This window comes from Heterodontus francisci, chromosome 18, assembly GCF_036365525.1.
Source record: "Heterodontus francisci isolate sHetFra1 chromosome 18, sHetFra1.hap1, whole genome shotgun sequence".
NCBI classification, from domain to species: Eukaryota; Metazoa; Chordata; class Chondrichthyes; order Heterodontiformes; family Heterodontidae; genus Heterodontus; species Heterodontus francisci.
The window spans coordinates 52001917-52022435 of NC_090388.1; the positions used below are offsets into that span (position 1 = coordinate 52001917).

At 44.8% G+C, this 20519-nt stretch overlaps 1 protein-coding gene across 2 annotated transcripts in view; it reads right to left on the minus strand.

Moving 5' to 3' along the window:
- The window catches only part of LOC137379638 (cystine/glutamate transporter-like), an 81522-nt gene that overhangs the window by 30105 nt on the left and 30898 nt on the right, over window positions 1-20519 (minus strand). For both annotated transcript variants that reach the window (XM_068050752.1, XM_068050751.1), the window contains exon 5: window positions 2313-2412. In XM_068050752.1, coding sequence (XP_067906853.1) covers window positions 2313-2412 — 100 coding nt within the window. The remainder of the gene's footprint in view (window positions 1-2312; window positions 2413-20519) is intronic.

Genomic DNA, 20519 nt, shown 5'->3' on the forward strand with positions numbered 1-20519 from the left:
TGTACACCCCTCCCTCCATCCACCCACACAACTTGTACACCCCTCCCTCCATCCACACACACCACTTGTACACCCCTCCCTCCATCCACACACACCACTTGTACACCCCTCCCTCCTTTCACACACACCACTTGTACACCCCTCCCTCCATCCACACACACCACTTGTACACCCCTCCCTCCATCCACACACACCACTTGTACACCCCTCCCTCCATCCACCCACACCACTTGTACACCCCTCCCTCCATTCACACAGATCACTTGTACACCCCTCCCTCCATTCACACAGATCACTTGTACACCCCTCCCTCCATTCACACACACCCCTCCCTCCATCCACACACACCCCTCCCTCCATCCACACACACCACTTGTACACCCCTCCCTCCATTCACACAGATCACTTGTACACCCCTCCCTCCATTCACACACACCCCTCCCTCCATCCACACACACCCCTCCCTCCATCCACACACACCACTTGTACACCCCTCCCTCCATTCACACAGATCACTTGTACACCCCTCCCTCCATTCACACACACCCCTCCCTCCATCCACACACACCCCTCCCTCCATTCACACACACCACTTGTACACCCCTCCCTCCATTCACACACACCACTGCCTCCATTCACACACATCACTTTTACACCCCTTCCTCCATTCATGTATTCCAGTAGTACACTCCTCAGTCCATTTACATAGATGTTCCATTTGTACATTGTTCACTCCATTCACACGCACATATTCCACATATGCAGTGCTCACTCCATTTACACACTCCACTTTTACATCCCTCACACCATTCTTATACTTCTCAATCCTTTCATACACTTCCCTCATTTACCTGTTGCACATACTGGGCTGGATTTTGTTCTCCCCCAGGCCTCAGGTTCTGTGGCAGGGGTGCCTGAAGATGGCTCTGGATGAGGCCTTTCACAGACCTCGATGCCGGAAGGGCCCGGCCCAATCCTCCCGATGGTGGCGAGGCTCCGTGGCGGCTCCCCTGCCGCTGAATGACGGGACCATAATTTAAATATTCAAATGAATAAAATTAATACATTTAAATAGACTTACCTGCGATCTTGGGGGCCAGTCACGATCTTCGGTGCAGCAGCCGGCACTCCCCTGCCTTCAGATCCCCGTCCGGGGTAACGAGGCGCTATACTGGTAGGGAGGGGGGTGCGGAGGAGGTAAGTTGATCAGTGCAGGCGGGGTGGGGGTGGGGAAACGGGGTCAAATACACGTAATAGGTGTAGGGGATGGTGGGAAGGGTTAACATTAAACTTTGTGCAGATTGCAGGGGGTGGGGGGGGCGGCGGGGTGCGGGCAGGAAGGTCAGATGTAAAATGCAAGTGTTTTGCGGGGGGGAAGGGAAAATAGTTATTGTAATTGTTACTAGGGGATGGGAAAGGGGCAAAAGAAATGTATTTAATTTTGGGGGGTAGGGCTTTCAAAATTTAAATTGGGCAGCAGGGCTGGCTGCCCTTCAAAAATGGCACCAGCGCCTGGGCAGAGGCAGCTGATGCCATTGCTGGGGACAGACAACCTGTCCCCTCCACAAGTTTGGGGCCACCCTGGCTATTAAAATGAGCTGCCTTGCTTAAGATCGTGGGCTCCGGGTGGGCTCTTAAAATCCAGCCTATGGTCTGGATTCGCACTGTTATTCTCTCCGCATGTTCCTATTCACTTCACTTACTCCCTTCACTCTCATTCATGCTCCCTCACTTTCCTTGGATTCTCTTGTTGCTCTCTTTACATAGAATGTACTCACCATCTCATCTTACATTCCACACATTCATATCATGTGCACTCAACCTGCTCTGTTCACATTGTAGTACATTGCTAACAACATTGTTCTGTATTATATTTCTTATAGTTACTTTGGCTTTTCATAAATGACATTATAAATGAACATAGAGTCCTTTTTTATTTAATGCATCTATTCAATAATAAGTTTCAAGCATACAATGAATACTAGCTGTCTAGCCAGTCTCCAATGAGAGCTATTGTTTCCTGTGTAGCGGAATGGGTCCACTTGTGCGATCCTGCGGCTTCATATCATCTCAGCACATCATTGGCTGAAGTAAATGCTTATAAAGCAGTACAGATAAATTTTGCAAATAGAAGGAATTTTTAAAAATGACTGACTTGAAAAAAATGTGTCGAGAGATGATCGCTATGGAGTTTAGCTCACAGACTAATATAAAAAATAAAACACACAGTGTAGGTATCCCGCCAAGCTGATGAAAAATCAGTCTCCTCTTACTGCCCTACAAATACATTGGAAATCAAAGTGCTTACATACCAGCCACTGTAAGCAAACATGCCTGAGTAGAAAGCCAGTGGAATTCTGTCTAGTGTGATTGTGCTTATGTCAAAAGCATTCTGAAAATTTTCATAACGACCTGTGAAAAGAGGAGAAGCTGTGCTCAGTTCAAGATAAAGGTTCATAGGTTTTAAAGTCTTATAAAATACACCACAATTTGAATCAATTGAGACTATGGCAGTGAACATATTCAATAAATGTTTAATTACCGGTAGAATGAATCAAGTCCACTAACTATGATGGGAAACCCATGTGTGATGTTTATACCTTGGTGTATCAAATCAGTGTTTCGACCTCAGTGAGACCATCAATGTTAAAAATATGAGATACGAAACCTCAGACCAATTTAAAGAATTACACAACAAGATTTCACATTGTCAGGCAAACCCCCAACTGCCAAGTCTGAGGCACGCATCATTTCGTAACATAAACATTAAAACTTTAAAAATTGTAATCTCTGATTGGAAAGACATTTCCATGGTAACAGACCATGTGGAAATAATGGAGACTCTGCAGTGGCTCTCCAATACACAGAAGTGATCAGACTAGTTTTAGTCACATGGCTAGCTGGCTGGGGCAGAGAAATTTGAGCCTCCAACAAAGGATGTGAAGAGACTGTTCCTGATAAGGAACTAGTCACATGACTAACCTGCTGAGCACCCTGGGAGCTTTTTGAATTCCAACTCCCAAACAAAGGGATTGCCAGGCAGAATGCTGTGCACTCTCCTGGAACTAAGAAGACCTCCTGCCTGCCTATCTCTCAGGGTACTGAAACACGTGAAACTCAGAGAGAAAAAAGGTTTGCCATGTGAACAAAATTTTAGGACAGTTACTGGGCCCCAACAAAACACAAGAATATAACTACAATCAAGGACTACAGCGAGCTTGAAAAACAGAAACAAGATATTGCCTCCAACTGTTGTACTTATCTCTCCTTCTACTCTTTTCTGTCCCTATCTTGCATGTTTATATCACGTGTGCATGCTAGCATGAGCGTGTCGTATATCCACAGGCATGAACTGTATTAGAATTAAGTTAAGGTTTAATAAATTTCATCTTTCTGCTTTAAACCAAAGAAAGCCTGGATGTGTCAGTTATTTGCCTGATAATTATGAACTGTGAACAAGGATTCACAAAAAGGGATCTCAAAACACAGTGTGTTTAAAATTAAACCCTGTTACAATAAGACAAGGTAAAGACTGCCAAAGGCCCCTAGACACATTGCTCACCTGGTCGTAACAACATTTTAAGACTTTTATAATAACAACTAAACTAAAAGAAATCCCCATGAGCTAAACAGAACTTTGTAAGTAGCTGATACCCAAATTACAAAGAAAAGTATTTTCCTTACTTATTAAAACACTTGAAAACTTCACACCACACTTATGCGTCATACAGTCCTCTTTGATGGTGTAATCTTTGTGGTTAAAAGTCCCAAACTCCTCCCAGTTGCATTGGGTTGAATCTCCCAGACCTTTCTCACTGTCAATGTCCTGTTTGCTCACTTCTCTGAGCACTTTCGACCTGGATGTCTGTGAATAAGATGATTCCTGGTGATCCTGCTGGTCTTCTACTTCTCTGCAAGCTTCAACTTTCAAAACAGGTTCAAGTCTTCACAGCCTTTCGCTGAATCAGTATTCTCTGAGAGCAGATGTTCCCTCTCTCTCCCTTGAGGCTGCCATCACTGATTGTCTTCCTTACAGACTGCTCTGAGGCTGCCACCGATGGTCTTCTGTAGAGCCTGTCTGCCTTCAGAAAATCTGTTAAACGTATCTGGAATCAAAAGTCAACAGCTTGTTGTCCTTTTCCAATATGCAAAGTCTAGAAGTCTGGTTTCAGCAGCGGCACCTGGGCTTTCTATTGTTCCCAGGTGTTAACAGCTGCTTGGTATATTTTTGTCCTCAGAATCATTGACTCCTTGTTTACGATCTGAAAGTCTGGGAGGGTGAAACCGTTGTTCTTCAGGTGTTATATCCTGGCAGTCTCTGTTTTTCAAAAAAGGTCTTTGATCTGTATTCTCTGTTGTCCTGACAACCAAGATTTATGTCTTGTCTTTAAACTTCTTGGATTCCACCTCAAACTTTTAAAAATCACAGTTTTTAAAACTCCATGTTACAAAGTCCAGTGTTCATAATACCTCCATACTAAAAACAGAAAATTCACTACCACAATGATTTTTCTTACAACATAATCACATTTAGCCTTGTAAACATTTCCATTATTAATATTTTACACTTTATACAGATGACAACAATATTTTATATCTTTGAGTTGCTTTCCTCCATTATACCCCTTCTTTAAGTTCTGGATAGAGCATCAGCAAATACATTGCTCTTTCCTGCAAAATGTGCAGTCTTTAGGATAAATGCTAGTAACATTAAAATCCACCAAAATAATCTGTTTTTTTTGGCTTTGAACTTTTCTAGAAACCTTAATGGATTATGATCAGTGTAAACTGTTATTTCCTCTTGACCATTATTGACATATACTTCAAAATGCTGAAGGGCCAATATGAGACCTAAAGCTTCCTTCTCAATGGTGAAGTACTTCTTCTGGTAGTTATTGAGTTTCCTACAGGAATAAGTGACTGGTCGTTCAATACCAATATCATCATTTGGGAGTAATACTGCTCCTACTCCTACTCACTGACATCAATAGCCACCTTAAAGAGCTTGCTAAAATTTGATGCCGCTAGAACAAGTTAATTTATTAAAGTTCCCTTTAACTTTTCAAACGTCATTTGACAGGATTCTGTCCACTGGATCTTCATGCCCTTTTTTAATAAATTTGCAGTGGAGTTACTACTGTACTGAAGTTAGGAGTGAACTTCTGGTAGAATCCACACATCCCTAGGAATCGTAGTATCTCTCTTTTTATCTTGGGCTCTGGGAAGTCTATTATCGCCTGAACTTTAGCTTCCCTTGGCAACACTTGATCTTGGTCCACTACAGGCCCTAAATAGGTGACCTTAGCCTTGGCAAACTTGCTCTTCGCAAAGTTTACTACCAAATTGGCTCTCTCTAAGCTGTCGAACAGAGCCTTTAAGTGTTTAACATGGTCTTCCCAGGTGTCACTGTATACCAACAGGACATCAAGGAACACAACACAATTGCTTAGTCCAGCAATCACTTAGTTAGTCAACGTTTTGAAATGTGGCCAGTGTATTTTTTATACCAACAGCATGACCTGAAATAGGCCATCTGGGTTACGAAGGCAGAAATTTATTTGGTTTGGTCGGTCAAGGAGACTTGTCAATAACCTTTCAGCAAGTCAATCTAAAGACTGAATTCCCTACTCTGTCATTAAAATTCTCAAGTTGTGGGATAGGATATGAGTCTGTTTGAGCTACTGCATTGCCTTTCCGATAAACGATACAAAATCTTTTTGAACTATCCAGTTTTGGTTCATCACCACTGGTGAACTCCAGCTACTTTGACTAGGTTCAATTATATCGTTCTTTAGCATATATTGAAACTCTTCTCTGACTTGAGCCAATTTATCAGGATTGAATTGGATTCTTTTAATAGGTGTAGCTGTTACTACATCAACCCCATGAATAGCCTGAGGAGTTCGAACCGGCATATCTGCACATACTGCTTTTAAATACTGCTTAATTCAGTGGGGAGAAGCCCACCTTGATCCCTGATGTCAAGAAGGGCCCACCGTACATTACCGGCGGCGGGGGGATCTCGGAGCAGCACCTCCCCTCTGCCGCTCAGTGGCGGCACCCCAATTACCATATTCAAAACGATACTTACCTCTCCTGATTATGCAGCCCGCCGCCTCTCGCTGCACACTTCTGCATTTTACGTTGAATGGGTAGCTGTCACGTGCCATCCCGCTCACGAGCAGAAAAGCCCTCGGGTCATCAGAAGCAGAAGTTTTTGCCAGTGAAGGTAAGTCCATATATTCAGGGATCTCACTCTGCATACTGCAAGGGAGGAGGGAGGGGGGATTACAGGGGTCTCACTCTGCAGACATGTAGAGAGCCACTGCGATTTTGTCCTCCGTAATGGTTGGCAGCTGTGTGCCATTGATTCCCTCTGTCAGTCAAGGAGCACTGGCACTCGAGTCACCCTGTATGTGGGGAGACTGCCAGAGACAGTAGGCGTGTGAAGCTTATATGTCTGGTGGGCCAATCAGTGCAACTTGTACAATTTTTATGTGGTCATGCGGTGCCACTCTTAGTGGGAGCTAAGATGGGCAATGCCATGCCATGCCACATAGCTGCTGCATGAAAGCCCCTGATGTACTACTCAACATCAATCTCTGCCCTGTCAGGAACCTTCGAGGAATTGAAGGAAATGAGTTGAATTGCAACTTGAAGATGGGGACGGTTCACCCTATATTCATTGATGCGCTTCTTGAGAGGATCCATATGCGCCGCAGGCAAAACCAACAGGCAGTTGCAGCCCACATAGAGGCCCCCAGTCGTGAGCAGCAGCACTCAAGGATGCACAGTCAAATATAGAAGAGAAACTGAGTCAGTCTGGAAGGCAGAGCAAATATAGACCTATAAAGGCACAAGTGAAAAATGCAAGGCTGGATTGCATCTATTTTAATGCAAGGGGTCTTACTAGTAAGGCAGATGAATTGAGGGTGTTGATTAGCATATGGAAATATGATATTATTGCTATCACAAGAGACATGGTTGAGGGAGGGGCAGGACTGGCAGCTCAATATTCCAGGGTATAGAATCTTCAGGCGTGACGGGGGAGGGGGTAAAAGAGGAGGTGGCATTGCACTGTTGATCAAGGAGGCAATTACTGCAGTAAGGAGGGGTAATATCTTAGAAGGTTCCTCAAATGAGGCCACATGGGTAGAACTTAAAAATAAAAAGGGGGCAATCACTTGGATGGGAGTGTACTATAGGCCTCCAAACAGTCAGGGAGAGATAGAGGAGCAGATATGTAGGCAAAGCTCAGAGAGGTTTGAAAATAATCAGGTAATAATAGTACGGGATTTCAACTTCCCCAATATAAACTGGGATAGTCTTTGTGCAAAAGGTTTAAAGGGGGCGGAATTTTAAAAATGCATACAGGAGAGCTTTTTGAGCCAGTACATAGAAAATCCTACAAGAGAAGGGGCGGTACTGGACCTAATCCTAGGGAAAGAAGCTGGACAAGTGTTAGAAGTGTCAGTGGGGGAGCATTTCAGGGATAGTGACCATAACTCTGTAAGATTTAAGGTAGTTATGGAAAAGGACAAAGATGGACCGGAAGTAAAGGTACTGAATTGGGGGAAGGTCGATTTCAATATGATAAAACAGGATCTGGCCAAAATGGACTGGGAGCAGCTACTTGTAGGAGAGTCTACATCAGACCAGTGGGAGTCATTTGAAGAGGTAATAGTGAGAGTCCAGAGCCAACATGTACCTGTTAAGTTGAAGGGTCGGACCAACAGGTCCAGGCAACCCTGGATGTCAAGGGATATAGAGGATTGGATAGGAAAAAAAGAAGGCTTATGGCAGATTCAGAGTGCTGAAAGCAGTGGAGGCCCTAGAGGAGTATAGAAAGTGTAGGGGGGTACTTAAAAAAATAATTAGGAGAGCAAAGAGGGGACATGTAAAAACACTGGCGGGCAAGATAAAGGAAAATCCTAAGGCGTTTTATAAGTATATTAAGGGCAAGAGGACAACCAAGGAAAGAATAGGGCCCATTAGGGACCAAAGTGGCAATCTGTGTGTGGAGCCGGAGGACATAGGTGAGGTTTTAAATGATTACTTTTCATCTGTGTTCACCATGGCGAAGGACAATGTAGGTGTAGAGATCAGGGAGGGGGATTGTGATATACTTGTACATATTAGCATTGAAAGGAGAGAAGCATTAACTGTTTTAGCAGGCTTAAAAGTGAATAAATCCCCAGGCCCAGATGAGATGTATCCCAGGCTGTTATGTGAGGCAAGGGAGGCGATAGCAGGGGCTCTGACACAAATTTTCAAATCCTCTCTGGCCACAGGAGAGATACCAGAGGACTGGAGGACAATGAATGTGGTACTATTATTCAAGAAGGGTAACAAGAGATAAACCAGGTAATTACAGGCTGGTGAGTCTAACATCAGTGGTTGGGAAACGATTGGAAAAAATTCTGAGGGACAGGATTAATCTCCACTTGGAGAGGCAGGGATTAATCAGGGATAGTCTGCATGGCTTTGTCAGGGGGAGATCGTGTCTAATCAACTTGATTGAATTTTTCGAGGAGGTGACTAGATGTGTAGATGAGAGTAAAGCAGTTGATGTAGTCTACATGGACTTCAGTAAGGCTTTTGATAAGGTCCCACATGAGAGATTGGTTAAGAAGGTAAGAGCCCATTGGATCCAGGGCAATTTGGCAAATTGGATCCAAAATTGGCTCAGTGGCAGGAGGCAGTGGGTAATGGTCGAGGGTAGTTTTTGCAAGTGGGAGCCTGTGACCAGTGGTGTACCACAGGGATCAGTGCTGGGATCCTTACTGTTTGTAGTGTACATTAATGATTTAGACGTGAATATAGGAGGTATGATCAGTAAGTTCGCAGATGACACGAAAATTGGTGGTGTCGTAAGTAGTGAGGAGAAAAGCCTTAGATTACAGGACAATATAGATGGGCTGTTAAGATGGGCGGAGCAGTGGCAAATGGAATTTAATCCTGAGAAGTGTGAGGTGATGCATTTTGGGAGGACTAACAAGGCAAGGGAATATACAATGGATGGTAGGACCATAGGAAGTACAGACGGTCAGAGGGACCTTGGTGTACTTTTCCATAGGTCACTGAAGGCAGCAGCACAGGTAGATAAGGTGGTTAAGAAGGCATATGGGATACTTGCCATTATTAGCCAAGGCATAGAATACAAGAGCAGGGAGGTTATGATGGAGCTGTATAAAACGCTAGTTAGGCCACAGCTGGAGTACTGTGTACAGTTCTGGTCACTGCACTATAGGAAGGATGTGATTGCACTGGAGAGGGTGCAGAGAAGATTCACCAGGATGTTGCCTGGGCTGGAGCATTTCAGGTATGAAGAGAGACTGAGAAGGCTAGGGTTGTTTTCCTTGGAGCTGAGAAGGCTGAGGGGGGACATGACTGAGGTATACAAAATTATGAGGGGCATTGATAGGTTTGATAGGAAGAAACTTTTTCCCTTAGTGGAGGGGTCATTAACCAGGGGGCATAGATTTAAGGTAAGGGGCAGGAGGATTAGAGGGGATTTGAGGAAAAAAATGTTCAACCAGAGGGTGCTTGGAATCTGGAACGCACTGCCTGAAGTGGTGGTAGAAGCAGGAACCCTCTCAACATTTAAGAAGTATTTAGATGAGCACTTGAAATGCCATCACATACAAGACTATGGTCCAAGTGCTGGAAAATGGGATTAGAATAGTTAGATGCTTGATGGCCGGCACAGACACAATGGGCCGAAGGGCCTGTTTCTGTGCTAGATAACTCTATGACTCTCAGGCGAGCTCGCCACTACAGATCGCCGCGCATCTGCAGGTCCTACATGACCTATCTGCAGATGAAAGAGCGCCAGTGTCAGAGGCGATTGTGGATGTTGAGAGAGTCAGTGACACATCCCTGTGCCCTGCTGAATGATGACCTGCAGCACAGGAGCTTCGGGGAACATCCTATGCCTGTGGCCCTCAAAGTAACAGCGGCTCTCAATTTTTACGCCTCTGCATCATTTCAGGGGCCCATCAGAGACCTTTGTGGGGTCACACAGTCAGCAATGCACCGTTGCATCAGGGAGATCACCAATGCCCTGTTCAGGAGGGCTAGTGACTATGCATGCTTCACGACGGACCCCGAAAGCCAAGCTGAGAGGGCCACCGGTTTCTGCTCCATCGCGGGATTCCCACAGGTGCAAGGGGTCATAGATTGCACCCATGTGGCTAACAAGGCTCCCGCCACGCGACCAGCTGAATACATAAACCGTAAGGGCTTCCACTCAATGTGCAGCTCGTATGTGATCACCGGAAACGATTCATGCAATTCTGTGCCTGATTTCCAGGCAGCTGCCATGATGCCTTCATCCTGTGCCAGTCCCAGCTGCCGTTGCTGTTCACTGAACTGGCTCAGATGGAGGGGTAGCTTTTTGGAGACAAGGGCTACCCCTTGCAGACATGGCTGCTGACTCCAGTAAGGCACCCCAGCACTGCTGCAGAAGAGAGATACAATGCCAGCCACAGAAGCCACCACTGAGCAGGCGATCGGCATGCTGAGAATGTGCTTCCACTGCCTGGATAGATTGGGTGGTGCCCTGCAGTACAAGCTGTAAAGGGTAGTTTGCATCATTGCTGTCCGCTGTGCTCTGCACAACTACACACTCTATATGGGGCCTTGCAGGATGAGGAGTGACATGAGCAGGACACATCCTAGGACGATGAGGAGACTGAGGACTTACAGCAGGAAAGGCACATGGGAGGACAGAGAGCATCCAGGCACTGCATGCAGGGCGAGCATCATTGATGAAAGGTTCTCCACACCATAGGAACCACCCTGGGCTCTGCAAGCCACACAACACCCTTGTTCACCTATTGTGCAGCAGTTCGCATCTGCAACTTCTTTGCGTCCACCATTACTAGCAGCAGACTGAGCCATTGCCCATGTTACTGCATCCATGGAGATGCATATGAGTGATACTGGTATGGCAATGATGTTATTCTATATATTGGCAGTTCTGAAAGGCCAATGATGTCATGGGAGGAGCCACAATTGGTACATGCTGGCACACTTCATTCACACAGTAAAAGCACATGTAGTGAAGACGATTTTGATTTCAGCCTTTCTACATTGTTGTGTCACCCATGCAGCCCCATTTGTGTCATGATGCTTTTTGGAAATGCTTGTGGATGTTCCTACGCGGTGCACTTCTGCGCTAGCAGCCTGACTGGAGGAAGTTGGTTAGTGCTATCTCCCACCACGACAAGATGTGGATCACCATTGCCCAGCCCAATCTCTGTTAACTGAATCAGTGAGCAATCCTTCTGTCTCTCCAAGCACTGTCTCCTAGTATGCAAATATTCTTCCAGCCACTGCTGGTCTCTTCAAACAAGTAATTTCTTCACTCCAGCAACAGTTTAAAATTGAGGTTCACATGACAAAGTTAAAATGCCTCATTTTTGGCAGGTGGGGGTCTTCATGACAGTATGGAAGTTGGAGCATAATTTTGTTATTTTACTTAGATTAGGTATAGATTTTAGCTAAAACAAACGAAACTTTTTCTTGTTTAAACTCAGGAAAAACTGCCCAATTGGTTCTTCTTTGATTACAACAAAGGTAAAGGATTACACACTCACTGAATTGGTCAGCACATCCACCGTTTAAAAAGCAATAAACCCTGCTGCTGTCAAACAAGGAGAAGGACAAGAGTGGAGCCTTGTGACCCCTCCTCACCTGATCGTAACAGAAATTTGGGGGCTTGAGTTTGTGATCAGAACCCAAGACAAATGAGAAATTGCAAATGTGAAACCAAATTGATCCCTATCACAAATATAAAATCATTGATATCGATTTTCTTGTGGTTTTCACTGCTAGAGTACTAACATGTCCATATTCGAGGCCAGTATCTACCTAAACCAGGGTGAAGTAACTTGAAACAGGTTAAACACTCTATCTATTGAAGAGTTGAGGAATGTAACTGGACAGCTAGGGATTACTATCTGTCCAAAAGCTAAAACATGTGGGCAACCACTTTGACTTGAACCTTAAGACTCAGAAACAAGTTTAGCGTTGGAAACAGACAAAGTAACATTAGCTGAGGTACAACAAGAACAGAGGAGGCTAGAATTAGAAATCCAGAAGGAAAAAGAGCCAAGAGAGTTTCAGGAAAGGGAAAAAGAAACAGCTTTCCAGAAGGAGAAGGAGGAAAGGGAGTTAAGGCAGCTGAACTAACCAGGGGAAGACCTAATACAGCCAGTGAAGGCACCGCTAGTGAGGGAGTTACCCCTAGCTCAGGACTGAGTGCTGAGCTCTAAAAGTTCTCCCAGCTGATTCCAAAGTTCAATGAGGGGGATGTGGAAGCATTTTCATCTCTTTTGAAAAGCTTGCAAAACAGCTGAAGTGGCCGGCAGCGAGCTGAACACTGTTATTGCAAAGCAAACTAACAGCAAAAGCCCATGAGTTTTATTCACTGTTGCCTGATGAGAGCTCATTCGACTATGAGATGACTAAAAATGGGAGCATATGATCTAGTACCGGAGGCGTACCGCCAAAAATTCTGAACCCTCCGAAAGCAGCCTGAACAAACTTACCTCAAGTTTGAAAGAGTTAGGCAGCTTGCTTTTGACCAGTGGATATGGGCACTCAAGGTACAGTCCACATATGAAAACCTCAAAGTGGTGATCATTCTCACGGAGTTCAAAAACTTACTCCCCTTTTCATTAAAACCCACATAAAAGAACAAAAGGTTCCAAGAGCCAGGCAGGCCGCAATCCTGGCTGATGAATTTATGCTGGTCCACAAGGTCTTATCCCAAGGGAAACTGTTCCCTAGTCACCCCCCCAAAACCGAAAAAGGATAAAAGGTAGGAGTATGATAGGAGCCCGAACAGCCATGCGAGAGAAGGGAAAGCTGGACACACAGGGGCCCTTCTCAGGTGTAAAAGGACAGTACTGAGAGCAGGAGTGTTGCCTGAAAACCTGTGTGTTTCCACTGTAACAAGGCAGGTCACCTTTGAGCCGATTGCTGGGAGTTATGGGGAAACCTGTAGGATTGATCAGGGCACATCAGACCTGTGCAGGAAAAGAGACCCTGATGAAAAGCACAGCAGACCAGGCTGTGGCTTTAACTGCGGCAGTAAGACCCAGTAAACCTACTGCTGTGGGTGCAGGAAAACGTAACAAAATCCCTGAGAGTTATCAGGATTTTGTGTCCCAAGGAAAAGTGACCCCATACCATTCGAGTGAGGCAAGCAAGCCCATAGTCATACTGGGGACACAGGGACCACCCAATCCCTTCTGCTGGGAAAAGGCATGACCTTTCCCCCAGAGAGTGAAGTGAATTCTAGAGTGCTAATAAATGTTATTGGACGAAAATATATACCCATAACTTTATACCGGGTGCACCTGGAGTGCGACCTTGTTTCAGGATCGGTAACCGTGGGGATTATCCCTAGTTTACCTGTGGACAGGGTCAATCTGCAAGGTGGTAACTTCCCCAGTGATTTTAGAAAGATCGAAAGAGGTCAGGGAGACCGAGCAGTTACAGGAAAAGGCTCCCGGCGTTTTCCCTGACTATGTGGTGATCCGGTCTATGGCCAAACAAGCTCCATCAGAGGAGGCTGAACTGACAATGCAGACAGATGACCCTAGTGTCTGGTTATCTGAAACCTTCTTTGGGAAGCACCCACAGGATGGGTTAAGCAGGTTTTCCTTGGTCGAGGCTCAGCAAGCCGATGAGTATTAAAAAAAGTTAGCACAGACTGCCCAAACCGAAGCTGAAGCAGAGGGAGTTCCAGTGTACTACTAATTAAAGAATGAGGTGCTGATGAGAAAGTGGAGAACTCCTCACCAACCTGCGGATGAAGAGTGGGCAGTGGTTCACCAGATAGTGGTGCTGCCGAGGTACCGTAAGGAAATACTAAGAATAGACCACGAGCTTCCAATGGCTGGACATGTCAGTGTACGAAAAGCCCAAGCCTGCATTAGACAGTATTTTGAGTGGCCAAAACTCCACAAAGATGTGGCAGAGTTATGTAATACTTGCCACATGTGCCAGGATGTGAGGAAGCCCCAACTTGCAATAAAACCTGCACCCTTAATTCCTATACCGGCTTTTGGGAAACGCTTCAGCAGAGTGCTGGTAGATGTTGTGGGGCCCCTGCCGAAAACAAAAGGGGGCTACAAGCTTGAGTAAGGGCATCTCAAGATGGAGGCGCCTCTCTCTCTCTCTCTCTTACCTGAACTGAAGGCTGTTGCTTCTTCTAAGCTGGAGGGCCTTCTATTCGCCATTCAGCTTTGCGAACCTGTTGTCTTTATTTGGACAGCGAGCCTGTCCTCTGGCCACTAATTGGCCAATTTGGGGACAATCACTACTGCGTGACTGTTTCCCTATTTGACCCTGATGTTGGGGTCCAGATCCAATACTCAAAATTCTGCCCTGCATGTCTCAGTAGGGGTTCTTCAATCTGATTGTTTGCAGGGACACACTGTTGCTTGCCCTGATCACACAGGTCCCAAATTCCCTGTAGAGGGCACCATGCTGAAATGGCTATCCAATCACCAGAAGTTGCCTTGTAACAGCCCACTAAAAGTCTGTGGGCAGCTCTAAGTGCAATGAATGGTGAGCGTAGTTCATTCACCACTGACTGCAAAATCCAGAGCAATATTTTTCAAGTTTGAAATAAAAATAATGGTTATTTGAACATTTCTCTCTAGAAAGGGCAATTAAAAACATTAACAATGTACAATCTTTTCAAGAAAAGAATATCTAATTATTTGATTCCCTGCCCCCTGAAAACTATGCTAATGTGTCGTAAAAGGATAAGCCACATTTTTATAATAAAAGTTACATAGGGACAAAAGAGTTGTTAATTACTACAGCCTAAGTTAAGAACAGGGAAGTTAGTGAGATGGAGAATTCCATTTCCTCAGCTAATATCAACTATTCATACCATATAAGCAGTCTTACATAGTTACAAACATCTGGGACACCAGTTTCCCATTCAACTAAGTATGGGCTGGGGGTGGGGGGAACAGCATGGAGAAGAGGGATAAAGAAAAAGTCAAGTTGAAATCTCAATCTTTTTAACACATAAAATTCAGATAAAATCTGTTTTTGTTCATAACAAATATGCACTTCAAAATCTAATGTGTACACCATGTCCATGTGAAAGGCACATCCTCATTTTATGCATAAATTTTCAGTTAAAAGGTTCAGAGTGACATAGCGAGACTTCAATGATATAAACCACTGAGTGGCAACAGTTTCATTGGGGCGCTGACTTAGAAAAGTGCCGAGTCCAGCAGTGCAAGATAGTTGGATTATCATTCAAATGTTACTATTTTGGAGATAGTAAGCCTGGAAGAACAGCACCTTCAGCAAGTAACATAAGGACAATTTTGTGATGTCACTGCATTACGTGCCTGTTAAAAAAACAACTTGCATTTCTGTTGTGCTCTGCACATGAAGAAAGATTTCTCATATCATTAATATTTGGAAAGTACAACAGTAGATGCTGAACAGAAGTGGATAAACGCAGACTCCATGAACATCTCCAGCCTCAATGACGACAGAATCCAGCATATGAATGCAAAAGACAAGGCTAAAACATTTGCAATCATCTTCAACCAGAAGACCCTGAGTTCCCTGCCATCACAGAGGTCTGCTTCAGTCAATTACATTCAACTGCTTCGTCAAAAACCTTCTCTACATCATAAGGATAGAAGTAGGGCAGTTTGCTGATGATTGCATAGTATGCAGCTCAATTTGCAATTCCTCAGATAATAAAGCAGTCCATGCCTGCATGCAGAAAGAACTGGACAACATCCAGGCTTGTTTTGATAAATGGAAAGTAACATTCACCCCACACAAGTACCAAGAAATAACCATCTCTAACAAAAGAGAACATAACCATCTCCCCTTGATATTCAATGGCATTGCCATTGCCAAGTCCTCCATCATCAATATCCTTGGGTCCACCATTGACCAGAAATTGAACTGGACCAGCCAGATGAATGCCGTGGCTACTAGAGTAGGTCAAAGGTTGCGTATTCTGTGGTGAGTGGCTTCCCCTAAACCTTCCTATCATATACAAGGTACAAGTCAGGAATGTGATGGAAATACTCTCCACTTGTTTAGATGGGTGCAGCTCAAACAACACTCAGAAAGCTTCACCTATCTGGAACAAAGCAGTCCACTTGACTGTCGCCCAATCCACTGGCTTAAACATTCACTGCCACTGCACCAGCATACCATGGCTACAGTGTATACAAGCTACAGGATGCAAGGCAGAACCTCCCAAACTCATGATCTCTACCATCTAGAAGGACAAGGGCAGCAGCAGGTGTATGGGAACACATCACCTCCAAGTCACACACCATCCGCCCTTGGACAGATATCATTGTTCTTTCTTTGTCACTGGGTCAAAACTTTGAAACTCCCAACCGAACAGCACTTTCATCACATGGACTGCTGCCAACTTCTTAATGGCAAATAGGGCAGTAAATGCCAATCTTGCCAGCAATTTCACATTAATAGCCACAGGAAGCTAAGTTTAGCTCTCATTAGCATAAGTACCGTTTTAACCATGTAATAATTGTTGATGACTGCCCAGAAAGTAAACAATTATAAGTGTGGAGTCTCATTCCTTCAGGTTGTGATTGTTTTAAGAGGTTTTAAAATTGTCAAGTTCCCGCCCAGAGGCCAATTGTGATCCTTAAGTGGCCTATTAATGGCCAGTGAAGGGCCTATTCCCACCGCCGCTGGGATCTTACCAGCGGCGGGGGGGGGGGGGGTTGCCTCCGCTACACGGAGAGGGTGCCTTATAATACAAGGCGCAGTCCCTGTGGGCATGGCGGGGGTTGGGGGGGGGGTGGTCCTTCCTCTGTGGGCAATCTGTGACCCATAAAGGAACCCCGTTGGGTGCCACTTTACTATCTGGGACTGCACAACCACACCCCGACCTTGCCGGGGCCTTCCAGACTGGCCCTGGTGACCCTGCCTCACTTACTTGATGTCCAGAGTTCCAGCACTGGGCCTGGGTCCAAGGCCTCTGCAGTTGTTATATATGTATATACTGTTATACTATCTGTAAAGTGCTAATTAGCTAGGAGCTAGTTGTTATGTGTAAGGGTTCCAGTGGGGGGGGGGGGGGGGGGCACATTCACGGCTACACTGAGGAGTCTTGTTAAATGCAACACAAGAACCAGTTGAATCAAGTTCTCCAGCACAGAGCATGGTGCTGTAATAAACATGACTGACTCCAACCTTTTCCAAGTTTAAAGTGTGATTCTTTCCAACATCTGGGAACCAGAAAACAGCATACAGATGAAACATGGTGGCAGCGAGTGTCTGTGAGTAAACCTAGAACATTTTTAAAAGCATCAGATTGAGAAAAGTGACCCAAATTAGTGCCAGAGAGAGAGAAAGAAAAACTGAGTGACTCGTGTGAAAAAATAATGAAATGTCAGCCAAAACAGGAATGAATGCATTGCTACAGCCCATCATGAATTGGGAAGCAGATGATGTCATAAAGGCATTTGAGAAGTTTAGACAAAAGTGCAATTTGGCATTCAGTAGTTTCCTAAAAGGCAGGAGTGAAGAGGAGACGTCAGCTATATCCTTCCGTGGGCTGGAGATAAAGGATTAAATTTATTTAACAGCTGGGACCTAAGTGAAGAGGACAGCAGAAACCCAGACAAATATTTTGAAAGATTCAGCACTCATCTCCAGCCAAAATTAAATCATCGGATATACTGATATGAATTTCAAGACCTCAGAGAGGAACTAGGTGAGCCTATTAACAATTTTGTAGCAAGATTGAAATATGCAGCCAGAAAATGTAATTTTAAGGACACAGATGAACGGCTGATAGATCAGCTCATTTGGGGTTCAGCACATCCTGAAGTACAGAAATCTCTAAACAGACAGGACAAGCTGACGAGATCGCAGGTTGCAGACAATGCCAGAGCACACGAAGCCACGAGCAGAAGATGAAGACTCTGACCTCCCAAATGGCTAGCCTTCAATTAAGCCAAGAGACAGGCAGCAGGGTCGATGCAGTGAAACAACAACTTAAGGATGTACACCAAACAGAGAGAAAGATGTGCAGGAGCTGTGGATGACCACATGGATTCACAGATAGAAGGAAATTTCCCGCATATGGATCCATCTGCAGAGCTTGTGGAAAGACTAATCACTGAGAAAAGATGTGCAGAACAAGGCAAGGAGGTGATAGACAAGTCATCAGAGCCACAGTAACAGGGCAAAGGAATAGAGAAAGAAATCAAAACATTCATACCCTGGAAGATGGCGATGGGTTTGAGAACATGATAGACATAGGAACTATAGAATTGCATGAAATGTCTGGATGTGACAGTTCCCAGAGAAAAGAAATTCACACAACCATTCAGATCAGGAAGAGGGTGAGAAACAAACCCACAATGATAAATCTGAAGGTGAAGATTGATACTGGAGCACAGAGTAATATCATCCTGTTCAGACTATACCAGCAGATCTTTCCTGAAAATTTGGAGAAAAATGGTTATCCAAGGGAAGGCCCTCTGAAACCAAACAACGTTATTCTAACAGCATATGGGGGAACTGAGATTCGACAGCTAGGAACAACCCAAATCAGAGGGACACACAAAGGAAAAGATGTTAACTGTATGTTCTACGTCACTGAAATAGATGGACCTGCTATCCTGGGGTTGAGCAGTTGTAAAGAGCTGCAGATTATCTCAGTAAACCATGAGGTGAAGGAGGCAACACTGAGGGTTGAAGATAGTACACCCAGTGAAAAGCGCCCTCCAATCAGAAGCAAAGAAGATCTGGTACAAATATACCCAGAGTGTTTTGATGAGACGGTTGCATGCTTTGAAGATTTTGAGTATCACATCCCTTTTGAACCAGCGATGACACCAGTGATTCATCCTCCACATCAGGTACCAGTAGAACTAAAAGGAAAGCTTGAAAGAGAGCTCCGAGAAATGGAAGAAAGGAAGGTGATCGCCAGAGTCGCAGAGCCTACAGATTGGATAAATTCCATTGTGGTGAGAGAGAAGCCAAATGGACAGCTAAGAATTTGCTTAGATCCCAAAGATCTTAACCAAGCAATAAAGAGGGATCACTACCCTATTCCAACATTGGAAGAAATCACACCAGCACTGGCAGGGGCAAAACTTTTCAGCAAGCTTGATGTCAGAAATGGCTACTGGAATGTGAAGCTGGATGCAGAATCTTCACTGTTGACAACATTCAACATACCCTTTGAACGGTACAAATTCCTGCGTCTACCCTTTGGCCTCAAAGTGAGCCAGGATGTGTTCCAACAGAAAGTAGACGAGACATACAGGGGATGCAAAGGAGCAGTTGGCATAGTTGATGATATACAGATATATGGTGTAGATGGAAAAGATCATGACAACCATCTGCATGAAGCCACGGAGAGAACCAGGAAAGCTGGGATTAAGCTAAACGCAGACAAATGCATTGTGAAAGTGACAGAATGCCAGTTCTTCGGAATGGTGTACACACCTGACGGAGTTAAGCTGAGCCCTGAAAGAATCTCAGCCATCTTGTGGATGGAAGCCCCAAGAGATAAGAGAGAGTTGAGAAGTTTCCCTGGTTTTATGCAATACATGAGCTCTTTTATTCCACACATGTCGGAACACACAGCAAGCCTGCGGGAGCTGATGAAAAAAGGTGTAGAGTACCAGTGGTCAGAGTCACATGACAGGAGTTTCAACAAACTAAAAAAGGTAGTGTGCAAGGAGACATAGAAACATAGATGCATAGAAAATAGGAGCAGGAGTAGGCCATTCGGCCCTTCGAGCCTGTACCGCCATTCAATACGATCATGGCTGATCGTCCAAACTCAGTACCCTGTTCCCGCTTTCTCCCTGTAGCCCTTGATTCCTTTAGCCCTAAGAACTATATCTAACTCTTTCTTGAATATATTTAATGATTTGGCCTCAACTGCTTTCTGTGGTAGAGAATTCCACAGGTTTACCACTCTGGGTGAAGAAATTCCTCCTCATCTCAGTCCTAAATGGCTTACCTCTTATCCTTAGATTGTGACCCTTATTCCTGGACTCCCCCGCCATCGGGAACATGCATCTAGTCTGCCCAGTCCTGTTAGAATTTTGTAGATTTCTATGAGATCCCCTCTCATTCTTCCAAACTCTAGCGAATACAAGCCTAATTGACCCAATTTCTCTATATCCTTAAGTCCTGCCATCCCAGGAATCATTCTGGTGAACCTTCGCTGCACTACCTCCATAGCAAGAACATCCTTCCTCAGATAAGGAGACCAGAACTGCACACAATACGCCAGATGTGGATTCACCAAGGCCCTGTATAATTGCAGCAAGACATCTTTGCTCCCGTCGCTATGAAGGCCAACATACCATTTGCCTTCTTAACTGCATGCTGTACCTGCATGCTTACTTTCAGCGACTGGTGCACAAGGACACCCAGGTCTCGCTGCACCTCCCCCTTTCCCAATCTATCGCCGTTCAGATAATAATCTGCCTTTCTGTTTTTGCCACCAAAGTGGA